Source organism: Rhinolophus sinicus, chromosome 7 (genome assembly GCF_057876585.1).
Source record: "Rhinolophus sinicus isolate RSI-liver-muscle chromosome 7, RSI-T2T, whole genome shotgun sequence".
Classification (NCBI taxonomy): Eukaryota; Metazoa; Chordata; class Mammalia; order Chiroptera; family Rhinolophidae; genus Rhinolophus; species Rhinolophus sinicus.
This window is the reverse complement of record NC_142507.1, coordinates 32,390,723-32,404,037: the sequence shown is the minus strand read 5'-3', so window position 1 is coordinate 32,404,037 and position 13,315 is coordinate 32,390,723. Positions and strand designations below refer to the sequence as shown.

Genomic DNA, 13,315 nt, shown 5'->3' with positions numbered 1-13,315 from the left:
TACCAGACTAGGAGGCTTAAACAACAGAAATTTGTCTCCCAGTTCTAGAAGCTAGTAGACAGAGATCAAGGTCTTGGCAGGCTTGGTTTCTTCTGGGGTCTTGCTCCTTGTATTGTTGATGGCTGTCTTCTCCATGTCTTCACGTGGTCTTTCCTCTACTTGTCAGTGTCCTAATCTCTTCTTGCAAAAACACCAGTCGTATTGGATTAGGACTGACCAAATTACCTTACTTAACCTTAATAACCTCTTTCAAGACCCTATCTCCAAATACATTCACATTCTGAGGTCTTGGGGGTAGGACTTCAACATATGGATTGGGGTGGGGGGACATAATTCAGGCCATACTATCAGAAGAGACCTCATTGAGGATATGAGATGCAAAGACCAAAGGAGGTGAGGGCATTCAGAGCAAACCTGAGTCAGGAGCATGCATGATGCACTTGTAGGCCAGCAAAGAGGCTGAGTGGCTCGAGTGGACTGACAAGGGGAAGAGATGTGGGACAGGAGGTCACAGAGACAATGGGAGGAGAGGCTAGATCAAGTGGGAGACAGCCATTCTAAGGACCTGGATTTAACTTTGAGGAAGATGGGTTCTAGTTCATGGTTTTAAGCAGAGCAGTGATCTGATTTGCATTTTGAGAGGCTGCTCTGGCCTCAGTGCTGAGAAGAGACTGAAGAAGGGGCAGTGGTGAAGCACAGCTGTTAGGAGGTCATTGCAGTGATTCAGGTGGGAGGCGGTGATGGTTGGAACTCAGGTGGTAGCAGTAGAGGTGGTGAAGAGTGGACTGATAAATAATATATTTTGGAGGTATAGGTAACGATTCCCTGACGGTCATGGTGTAAAGGAAAGAGAGGAGTCAATGATAACCCAGGGCTTTTGGCTCAAATACCTGGAAGAAAAGACATGGAGAAGGGGGTGAGAAGAGCAGCATGGAGATGAGAACTCAGCTCAGTGTTGGAAACGTTGAGGCTGAGATGTTTGTTAGACATACAAGTGAGGATGTGAAGTAGGAGCTTGAGGGGAGCCTTGAGGGAGACATGTAAATGTGGGACCATGTGTGTGCATTCACAGCCATGGGATGACGAGCCCACAGGAAGGGAGTGGGTCGATGGAGCCTCTGCCATCATTTTGGAGTCCCACAAGTGACAAGCCACCATACAGTGGTGCCACAGGTGTATGGGGAGCTCTTCTAGCCCTGTCTCTGCTTCAGTGGTTGGTTGGTGCCCAAGGGCTGGTATTGGGACCTGTCACTGACTCTGCACTGTCACCTGTGCTGAGATCACACCATCCATCCTAATGTCTGTGCCCTTGAACCTTAATGTGATGTCAGCTTCTGTCCTACCGGAGCTTGGGTCTTCTCAGGGAGCCTTCTGTTTTGAAAAGATCCTGGAGCATCTTCCTAAGCATGTGGTGGAATAAGCTCTCCCCAGGAAGATGAATCCTCCTGTGCGCTAGGAGATGGTGGGGTGCAAACACAGCTTAGAAAGCAACTCTCTTGCCCCCAGGCCTTTGCTGCTCCCTCCCCAGCTTTTTCTACTCCCTTCTCTTGACCCATTCATGTCCCACACAGTCTTGAGTTTTAGCTCATGTGTAACTCTGCCTTGAGCCTGTCAGACCACACAGCTTTCCCTATTCTCCCTCCTCTGAACCCCTAGCACAGCCCACACACCTTGTCTTGCACTTCCCCTTGACACTGTGTTGCCTCACATCTTTCTTCTTACATGTTTTATGACCTCCTTTTCTCCACCTTATGAAACCCTGGAGGAGTTCAGGGAAAGAAGGGAACTGATTATTTACTGACACCTTACAAGCTAGTGCCTTTGTTTCCTATGACTGCTACAACAAACTACCACAAACTTAGTGACTTAACACAACTGTCATGCAGGGTGTCATGCAGGGTCTCGGGTCCTGCTCCCCACATAAGAATGCAGGATATGGTGAGGCCAAAAAGGAAGACCCACGAAGCCATAGATAGAGGAGTCATACCACTATATTCTCGCTGGCGGCTGGGTTGGAGACACAGGAAGCAGGAGCCACATGATTCGCAATCCGCTGGCCGCTTCTCTGCCAACCAACCTCACTTGCTAACTGCAATCTGCGCCTCTCTGCAATCCGCACTCCACGCTTGCTAGCTCAGCCATGGCAGTTATATTAGCCACGGCAGTGGTTAATGGCTAACTGGTAACAGCTGATGGCCAACTAGTTACAGCTGATGACCATCTACTACCCGAGCCAGCACCTGCCCATGTGAGGCTAAGAGCCTGGAAACTGCTCTCTGGGACTCTGTCCCCACAACAACACACAACAACACAAATTGGTTCTTATAGTTCAGGAGGGCTGCGTTCTTTCTGGAAGCTCTTCAGGCTTTTCCAGCTTCTCGCGGCTTCGTTGGTCTGTGGTGTGACATTGCTCCAACCTCTCTGATTCTCCCACCACCTTTCTCTCATAGAGATCCTTGTAATGACATTGGGCCCACCTGGATGATTCAGGATCCTCTCAGTTCAAGATCCTTAATGTAATCATATCTGCAAAATCCCCTTTGCTTTATAAAGTAACTTATTCACAGGTTCCAGGGATTAGGATGAGGACGTCTTTGAGCCTGCCCCAGCTGTGTCCTGCTCTTGGCGCTTCAGCTGTGTTTTGTTTAATCCTTTCAGTGGCCCTGTAAGGTAGACACTTGATGATGTTGTGGATGAGGAGACTGGCTGAGAGGGGCTCATAGTTCACCATCCATCGTTTCACTCCTGCTTGAGCAGGGGATCTGGGATTGGAGTCTCATGTGATTCCATCCACTTGAGCCTCCCTGTCTGAGTCTAGAACATTCACAAGGCACCTCTCAAAGGCTGTAGTCATTTCCTGGGGCCGCATAACAAGGAACCACAAACTTGGTGGCTTAAATAACAGAAATTTGTTTTAGTTCTGGAAGCTAGTAGTCTAACATCAAGGTGTCAGCAGGGTTGATTCTTTCTGAGGCTGTGAGGATCCCACAGCTCTCTGAGAGGCTGAGAAGATCCCAGATCTCTCTCCTTGGGTTGTAGAGGGCCACCTTCTCCCTGTGTCTCTCTACCTCACCTTCCCTCTGTGTCTGTCTTGTTTCTGTGTCTAAATTTCCCTTTTTTATAAGGACACCAGTCATACTGGATTACGGCCCACCTTAATGACTTCATTTTAACTTGATGACCTCTGTAAAGATCCCATATCCAAATAAGGCCACAGTCTGATGTACTGGGGATTAGGACCCCAACATATCTTTTTTGGGGGACACAATTAACCCATAACACGGGCTTTGCATACTGAGGGTGATTTGTTGCCTATGCTGATGTCATGCGGGGTCTCTGGTTCCACTCCCCACATAAGAAGGCAGGATAGGGTGAGGCCAAAAAGGAACACCCACCATAGGTAGGGGAGTCATACCACTATAGTGTCAGTGGTGGCCGTGTTGGAGACACAGGAAGAATGCTCCATATCATGCACAATCCGCCATCTGCTTCTCTGCCAACCAACCAACCTTGCTAGCTGCAATCCCCAGGCCGCTTCTCTGCCAACCAACCAACCTTGCTAGCTGCAATCCCCAGGCCGCTTCTCTGCTAACCAACCAACCCCGCAGCATACCCATGGCAGTTAATATCAGTGGCTAATAGCTAACTGGTCACAGCTGACGGCCAACTAGTCACAGCTGATGGCCATCTACTACCCAAGCCCGCACCTTTCCACGTGAGGTCGAGAGCCTGGAAACTGCTCTCTGGGACTCTGTCCCCACAGCTGGTTTCTGTGTTCAGCCTGGACATTGTATTTCCTGCAGAATATGCTTTTTATTCTTGTAGTTCTCAGGCTGGTTCATGTTCTTTTCTCACTCTCAACTAGGTATGGGGCTTTATTCCTAGCAGGCCATCTACTCAGATACTTAATTTTCTCTCTGAGCCAGGCCTCATAGATTTTAGCCTTTCAACTATCACCCCAGATAAGCCACAGCATCCTGGGCTGTGGTCGTGAGATTTCTACCTGGTGCTGTGCAGAGCGAGGATAAACAAAATGAAGTCACTGTGGTGATATTTTAAGAGATGTCCATGCCTCTTCTCTTGGGGGTGGAGCTATAGAAGCCTTTATCTCAGCAACACCTTTAAGAGGTGAGATCATGCAGCTTGTTATCCAAAATACAGAGGGGAAAGAACCCAGAGAAAGACCATGAGTGGTGTTTGCACAGGTTTCACTCTCTGCTCATCGGTGGAATGAGAAAATAATGAAAATTTTACACCTGCTGAATGGATGAAAACGTCAGAATGACACGGCAGATGTGCTCATTGCTGTGGGCAGCCCAGCAGGCAGCCAAGAGTAAACTAAGACTCTTCTTAGCTTCAGATACACCTGTTCAGTTACAGGAGTTTGGAGCTCTGGGGCACATGTTTCTTTAGAGGACCTCTATGTAGCCTGGTTGACCACAAAGCGGGACTCTCTGGACCTGCTTCTTTTTTTTTTTTTAATTGGTTTTAGATAAGTGATTTTTTTCAAATATTTATTTCTTTTTTTTAAGAAACCATTTCTTCCATAACATCCTTAATTATCTAATCTATCCTTGTGGGGAGAGAGTACCAGAGAGCAGTTTCCAGGCTCTCGACCTCACGTGGAAAGGTGCTGGCTCAGGTAGTAGATGACCATCAGCTGTGACTAGTTGGCCATCAGCTGTTACTGGTTGGCCATTAGCCACTAATATAACAGCCATGGCTATGCTGGCAAGTTGGTTGTTTGGTTGGCAGAGAAGCGGACAGGAGGATTGTGTCTCCTACTTCCTGTGTCTCCAACCCAGCCACCAGCGAGAATATAGTAGTATGACTCCCCTATCTATGGCTCCATCAGTGTTCCTTTTTGGCCTCACCATGTCCTGCGTTCTTGTGCAGGGAGCAGGACCAGAGACCCTGCATGACACATTGTGGGGACAGAGCCAGGAGAGCAGTTTCCAGGCTCTCCACTTCATGTGGAAAGGTGCTGGCTCAGGTAGTAGATGGCCATCAGCTGTGACTAGTTGGCCATCAGCTGTAACCAGTTAGCCATTGGCCACTAATATAACTTCCGAGGCTACGCTAGGGGGTTGGTTGGTTGATGGAGAAGCGGACGGCGAATTGCGGCTAGCAAGGGAGATTGGCAAGCGCGGATGGTGGATTGCGTATCGTGTGGATCCTAGTTCCTGTGCCTTGCCCAGCTACCAGTGAGACTGGGGTGCAGGAAGACCCCTCATTGCAGTACTGGCAGATGTTTGCTTTTGTGTCTCAACCAGCCTCCATCGAGAATATAGTGGTATGACTTCCGTATCTATGGCTCCGTTGGTGTTCCTTTTTGGCCTCACCACATCCGGCATTGTGCGGGGAGTGGGAGCTGAGTCCCTGCATGACACATGGCACAGCGAGCAGGGTACAGTGCCGGCCAAAGCTCTCCGAGGGGCGGTGGAGCAGTTTGTGCGTAGGAACACTCAGTCTCAGGAAGACCAGGAGGAGTGGCGCCGGAAGCAAGAGAGGACATGAATGGCTCCCAACCAGTGTGGAAGGAGCGGTGCAGCTGCCAGAGAGCTGGATCCCCGTGAAGGGGTGAGAAGACATGAACGGTTCTCCAACCAGCATAAGCCTGAGAAAGCAAAGGTCATTGTGGCCGTGTGGGCTGGGAAGTGCTTGCTGAGGCAGCCCAGGTGAGGGACTTGTAATCCCAGGAGGAAAGGCTTGCTGAGTCCTCGATGGAGGATGCGAGTGAGGTCAAGGTCGTCCCTCACCACCAGGTTGGGGAGAACTTGGAGCCCTCGCCCTGCAGAGAGGGCATGTATTGTGAGGCCAATGCACAGCGCTGGCAAATGACTATGGACTATGGGGAATTGCCTTCCATCCCTGATTTGATGGACCGCTTGACTGTTTGCTTAGGAATGTACCACCATATAGTGGGACAGGCAGATGTTTGTTTCCTGTGTCTCGCCCAGCCACCAGCGAGACTGTGGTACAGGAAGACCCCTTGTTGGGGTGCAGGCGAATGTTTACTTCCTGTGTCTCAATCGGCTGCCATCGAGAATATGTAAGCACCTTGGCTGTGAGCCACTATTGTTCCAGCACAATACCCTGAGAAACCCTGGCTGTGCTCAGAAGGTAGGTGGGACATTACTTGAACTGGACTGAAACTTTTTCTCGTGAGCTGGGTTCCTGGCACAGGGCCCCTCGTGAAAGACGTTTGTCGCGTAGATTATGAGGTGAGACCCTGGAGGAGTGGAGTGTGGGGACAGAGTCCCAGAGAGCAGTTTCCAGGCTCTCGGCCTCATGTAGAAAGGTGCTGACTCGGTTATCAGATGGCCATCAGCTGTGGCTGGGTGACCATCAGCTGTTACCAGTTAGCCATTAGCTGTGGCCACGCTAGGGGGTTAGTTGGTTGGCAGGGAAGTGGACGGCAGATTGTGCATCATGTGGAGCCTGCTTCCTGTGTCTCCAACCCAGCCGCCAGTGAGAATGTAGTGGTATGACTCCCCTATCCATGGCTCCGTTGGTGTTCCTTTTTGGCCTCACCATATCCTACATTCTTGAGCGGGGAGTGGTACCAGAGTCCCTGCATGACAATCATTTTATTTGATTTTTATTATTTGGAAATATCTTTAAATTGTGGTAAAGTATACATAACATAAAATTTACCATTTTAGCCATTTGTAAGTGTACACTTCAGTGGCATTAAATGCAATCAGTGTTGTGCCTGGGCCTTCTTAAGTGTGTAAAACCCTTCCTTACACCTCACACACCCCAAGTCGGAGATAAATTAAATGTGCCAGGGAGTTGTTAACGTAAGAATTCTACTTGAAGACATTATGCTGAGTAAATAAGCCAGTCACACAAGGACAAATGCTGTATGATTCTAGTTATATGAGGTCCCTAGAGTAGTCAAATTCTTAGAGACAGAAAGTAGAATGATGGTTGTCTGAGCCTGGAGGGAGTGGGGAGTTAGTGTTTAGCAAAACAGAGTTTTCAGTTTTACAAGATGAAAAGAGTTCTGGAGACAGACGGCGGTGATGGTTGCACAACAATATGACTACTTAATGCCACTGAACTGCAACTTAAAAATGGTGAAGATGGTAAATTTTATGTGTATTTTACTGCAATTAAAAATAACAATAAAAAAATTAAAGTTATTCATATTTACCATAAACAATAAGCTGTTTTCAGAAAATTTTTTTTCTCTTTTACAATTTATGACTCGGTACATCCCTTTAGATGCAACTGGAAATTGGATCTTTGTTGTTATTTATCAAACAAAGGTCAATGTATGTCTTCCCAGGAATGAGACCCCAAGGGTAATACTTTAGGAAGTTGAACATTATTTAATAGTCTCTCCTATACTTGGCCTTTCACTATTTTTCTACCTTTTTATTCATTTTTCAGGAAAGGAGTTCATTACTTCGGAAATGGTATGATTTAATGATTCAAAATAAGGATGACCTTGCCAAGATAATTACAGCTGAAAGTGTAAGTTAAGGGTCCTAATTCGCTATCCTGACAAATCATCCAGGAATTCTTAGACTAAAGCTTGGGGTAGCCGCTAACTTCAGTGCTACTCTGTAGCTAAAAAATGTGACTTCCTTGCCTAATGATCAGATATCAATTAATTATTATGCTAGGCACAACGTTTTTTAATTAAGCCAGGCACTCATATTTGCTAAAACAAAATGTTATCTTCTAATTTACTCTTTAATAATATGCAAGAAATAGGTTTTGAGTGGAACTATGTGAATATGACTTCACCATTCCAGTTTTGTTCTGTATGACTGTTTTGGTTGATTTTTCATATTATTTTTGTACATTTTAAAATGTACCAATAGTTTATCCATAGCTATAATAAATTACACCATGGTCACAACATTTAGAAGATATTAGAAGAAGAAAAAAATCAGCAGATGCAGTTCTGTCTCTTTTAATTTGTAAATGTACTGAAAATGCAAATAACTATTGTGGTTCAGGTACATCTGACTAGCTTATCTTCATCACCATTTGTGATTCTGCTCTGTAAGACCCACACTAAGGTTAGAAATTTCTGTGGGTTTTGTAATGGGAGACTTTTCTTTTTTATTATTATTAGTTTCAGGTATACAAAACAACATAATGATTAGACATTTACATACCTCACAAAGTGATAACCCCAACAAGTCTATCCTATCCATCTGACATCAGCCATAAGTATTACAATACCATTGACTGTATTCCCTATGCTGTACTTTACATACCATGAATATACCAGGGGTGCCAAAAAACTGTATACAAGTGGACACTTTGGTCAATGTTGGTCACACAGTAGTTCGCCATAATCAGAAGTGTCAGGACGCTGATGGTAACCACTTTGAGCACCTCTTGTAATTGCAGAAGTCAAACGTGACTTGTATTCATCTTTTGTTATCAGTATATATTATTACAATTTTAATACAGGTTTTTCCTTTCTTAAAATGTGTATACTTTTTTTTGGCACTATCTGTCTTATATTTAATTATAGTTGGCATTCTATATTATATTAGTTTCAGGTGTACAGAGCAATGGTTAGGCATTTATAATTTATGAAGTGATTCCCCCCTCCCCCCCATAAGTCTAGTATGTAATGGGAGACTTTTCTACTTTGCTTGAGCCTTGAAGAATTTAGAACCAGGGAGTCATGCTTTTTTATTGGAAGGTAATGAATGTGTCCTTTTCTGACTGAATTTAGGGAAAGCCACTGAAGGAGGCACAGGGAGAAATTCTGTATTCCGCCCTTTTCCTGGAGTGGTTTTCAGAGGAAGCCCGCCGCATTTATGGAGACATTATCTCTACCCCCGCAAAGGAAAAGCGGGCCCTGGTCCTTAAGCAGCCGCTTGGTGTGGCCGCAGTCATCACCCCGGTACGTGGCAGCATCCGCAGGATGCTAGGGTAGGAGAATGAGCAGCAGCTCTGGAAGAGGTGTGTCATCTTGTTAGCTTTGTCACCTGTTCTTGGTTTCCTGATTCCTTTGTGGGATGTGGAGGTGTTTCCTGGTCTTCTGTGATAGTGGGAGATGTGGGAGTGGTGAGTGGGACCACCCAGGGGCTTTTCTGACTTGGCATAAAGGCTTCTTCTTAACATTGCCTAGCACGTCTGAAAAGATCTGGTGTTTATCATTTTTTTAAAAAGACTTCAGATAGTACACATTTTTTATTGTACCATAGTTTTGAGAACACTTTATGCTTAATTTATGGTTATCATCAACAGTAAGTTGATATTTGTGTACATACCGCAGACACTGGGCCAGGTTCTTGAGGTAAAAAGGCTAAGAAATAAGGTAATGTCTCAGCCTGGATGGGGCTGCAGTATGCTTGTGGGACACCCAGCTTTCTCTCGATGACCAGCCTTTCTTGGCCCTACCTCTGCGAGGTCCCATATTTTCTTCTCTACAGTGTTTCACAGTTGGTTTCTAGACCGCTGTTCTTGCCCTACTCAGCATCGTTACAGATAGATAGACACCCCTTACTGCCTAGACTGACTAGGTTTGATACAAAGCTCACTGTTTACTAGCTGTGTGACCTTGGGCAAGTTACTTATCTGCTCTGTCTCAGTTTCCCCAAACCTGCAAGTGAGGATAATAATCATGACCTCCTTGGGTTGTGATGGGGATTTAATTAATTGTAATTTTAAAGTGCTTAGAACAATGCCTGGCACAGAAGAAGCACTATACAGGTATTTGTCACAATAGAATAAAACAAAACACTGTTTAGATATAGATATCCTTATATATCTATATATAGAGATGTCTATAGATATCTATCTATGTAGAAAGGGAAGTAATAAATCACCTGCCACTTTCAAAATCATCTTTGCTGATATTTTCTTCCAAAGGGTCAGCAAACTGGCCCTTAGGCCACATCCATCTTGCTGCCTGTGTTTGTAAATTAAGTTTACTGGGACACAGCTATGTGCATTCATGTACTCATTGTCTGTAGCTACTCACACTACAACGACAGAGGTGAGTGGTTTCAACAGAAACTGTACATCCCACAAAGCCTAGAATATTTACTGTGTGGCCCTTTACAGAACAAGTTTACCAACCCCAGGTATAGATAGTTTTGTACTATTTTAAATTCTGAAAATGTTCCGTCTTTATGAGGCTTTATCCCTGAGTCCCTTAAGCAGACAGTGTCGGTGCTCTGAGGACTCACCTGTGCAGGAGCCGGTGAACTGTCAGTTGTGCAACGGGATTTGCTGGCTGGCTTCCTGCCTGTGGGCTTTGGGGTGATGCTCCCTCTCACAGCCTCCTCTGCTCTTCTGCCCCCAGTGGAATTTCCCCAGCGCCATGATCACCCGCAAGGTGGGGGCTGCCCTGGCAGCCGGCTGCACCGTCGTGGTGAAACCTGCCGAAGACACGCCCTTCTCAGCCCTGGCCCTGGCGGAGGTGAGCCTCTCCATGCTCCGGCAGTGCCAGCAAAATCCAAACAAGGATATTGACCCAGGGCAGAAAGAAGCAGTTTGGAAGCCTCCATCTTTGCCTGCATCTCGTGCTGGATGGTGTTGTTCTAACTTACCAGCAATTATTTTAAGTCAGATGTTGCTCTTTCTAGACAAAATGGATGTTGGATTTTGTGACATCTATAGGCAGTATGTTTTAAAACTGATCCCGAGCCATCATTTTTATTAAGTAGTCAGACCTGGTAATATGACTAAAACAAGGGCATTTCTCACGTTTAGGGAAACGCTCATTGACCTCTCCCTTCTCTAGTTCAATCTGCATTTAGTCACATCTTATCACTCTTCTGTTTAAAGCCTCTAATGGCTTCTCATGTCACTCAGAGTAAAATCCAAACTTCCTACAGTGGCCTTCAAGGCTCTTTAAGATGCCACCTGCCCAACCCCCTATCCTCCTCTGCTCTTACCTGTCACTCCGGAGCTCCTTACTGGTCTGCTCTGGCTGGTCTGACCCCTGCCACTCCTTGGACCATGCCAGCCTCACCTGTAACTCAGCTTTACACTCACTTTTCCTTCTGTCTGGAAGGTTCTCCCCCAAGTACGCTCATGACTCTCTCCTTCATGTCTTTACTCATATGGTACCTTCTCAGGGAGGCCTCCCCCAGCCACATTATTTGAAAGTCACTTGTGCTCCTGACCCCCTTCTCTGCTTTGTTTTTCTTCCCAAAGCACATAACACCAGCTAAGCTTCCAGATGTTTTATGTAGTTGTTTTGATAATTATCTGCCCCCACAAGAATATATGCTCTGTGGAGACAGGGACTTGGGCCAGTTGTGTTCCCCGCTGTTCTAGGCCAAAGCCTAGAACAGTGCTGGACATAGGAGGCACTCAGGAAATGTTTGTGGGAGAGAAGGAAGAAGGACAGAGGAACGACAGAGGGAAGGAGAGAGAGAGGGGAGGAAGTTTTTTTTACGTGGGCTGTTACAGTTTTCCTTTTAATAATTCTTAAATCTGTGTCGTGTGTAAGTTAACCTTCTTATTAGACTCCTGAGGCAGAGGCATAATTAACAGGGCATTTCCTACCAATTCTAATGTTTGGAGCCAGCACTGATCCCACCAGCTTATGAAATTTATTTGAAAGCACACATCTATATTGATTGGAAAGATTAAGGACCGCATTTTTAAAAATCTGTATAAACTGAGAGATTAGAAGGAAAAATGCAGCTTCTTAGACCTACAGAAAATAGCAGATTCTTAGTGAAACTCCAAGGATTTCTCCATAGCCTGGGTGAGGCAGTTAACCCTGCTTGCCTTGTGTCTTCATCTTCAAAATAGTCCTACAGTACTCAGTTTCCCCTGCTATTAGCATCTTGCCTTACCTTACATTAGAATTGTGCATTTGTTACAAGTAATGAACCAGTATTTATACATCATTATGAACCGAAGTCTGTACCTTATTCAGATTGCCTTAGTTTTCACTTAATGTCCTTTTTCTGTCCCAGGATCCCATCCAGGACACGTGTCTCTTTAGGCTTCTCTTAGCTGGAACAATTTCCACATATTTTAAAGTAGTGACCCTGTCTATCTCTACACTGTCGAGGCTGTAACCATCACATACTATACTTTCCACTCAATAAGTAGCTGTGTATTTACTGCTTACCACCAGTGCCTATGCTGTATCTCCCCATCACTTTGATTATATGAGTCTGGTTCCCTGGTGATTCTCCAGGAAGGGCTTGCAGAACACTATCCTGGTTCTTATGTGTTGACAACAGGCTATCCCCATTGTGCTTGTAAATCCATGTTGCTGGATATAAAATCCTTGGTTCACATTTTTTTATTTGATTATTTTAAATATGTTCTCCATTTTCTTATGGTATAAGGCGTTGCTCTTGCAAAGTCTGATGATAATCTAAGTTTCTTGCCTTTATAAGTCAGCTTGTTCTTTCTGCTAAGAGTCCCAAAAGTGGCTTTTTTTCCCTTTATCTTTAAAGACCAATAATATCACTGGAGTATGTCTTTGTGATGTTTATTTTGGGTATGTACTCTAGATTTGCAGTGTGCTCTTTCAATTTGTATATTCAGATCTTTTTTTGAAATCTGAAAAGTTTTCAGGATTTGTTCTTTATGCTTGCTTTGGTTTACTTCTTCAGCAACTCCTGTTATCCGTGTGTTGAATCTTTTTTGTTTTCTTCACTTTTTTGTGTATCCTTTTCATCTTTCCCTAATCTTTAAAATTATCTTTTTCACCTATTTTTCTTACAGTATTATCTGTTGTGTTTATTCGTTCTTATGTTCTTCCTAGTTTACTTTTCATTTCTGAAATTATTTCTTTCTTTTATTTCTAACTCTTTACTGTGTTTCCTCATCTTATTTCTAAATTTTTCGAATTCTGATTCATGTTGTTGTTTTTTTATCTTGGTACAATTTTCTTACCATCTTTTACCTCATACTAAGTCGCAGTTTTGGTCTGTTTTGTGGGCATGTCTTTCTGGTTTCTGCTTTGTCATCTCTGAGGATGCTTTTCTGCTCTTTATTCTCTTTTAATAACTTTGTATGGGATTTCACTTCCATGTTTTTCTGAGAATTTAGCTTATTTTTATAGGAAGGTAGTTTTCCTAAACTTTTAGAAGGAAGCATGGATAGAGATAGCTTCTCTACCTTCACAGCGAACCTTTCAGTTTCTTGCTTTCTGAGATTGCCTGCCTCCATTCTTTTCCTCCATCACGCGATTCTCAGAGGCTGTACCCTTCATGTCCTTGTCCTTCAGTCCTCGTTGCACAGGGAGTCCCTTGTACTCACGTACTATTTATTGCATTGAGCAATTCCAACTGTTGTTCCAAGTAGGCTTACCCTGTGTTTCATGAATACCTGTGGGCTATTTGGGGTTCTCTGTTATTAG

General features: G+C 44.7%; 1 protein-coding gene across 2 annotated transcripts in view; it reads left to right on the top strand.

Moving 5' to 3' along the window:
• Positions 1-13,315, top strand: part of ALDH5A1 (aldehyde dehydrogenase 5 family member A1) — a 39,455-nt gene that overhangs the window by 1,249 nt on the left and 24,891 nt on the right. For both annotated transcript variants that reach the window (XM_019716816.3, XM_019716815.3), the window contains exons 2-4: positions 7,399-7,482; positions 8,708-8,878; positions 10,286-10,402. In XM_019716816.3, the coding sequence (XP_019572375.3) occupies positions 7,399-7,482; positions 8,708-8,878; positions 10,286-10,402 (372 nt within the window). The remainder of the gene's footprint in view (positions 1-7,398; positions 7,483-8,707; positions 8,879-10,285; positions 10,403-13,315) is intronic.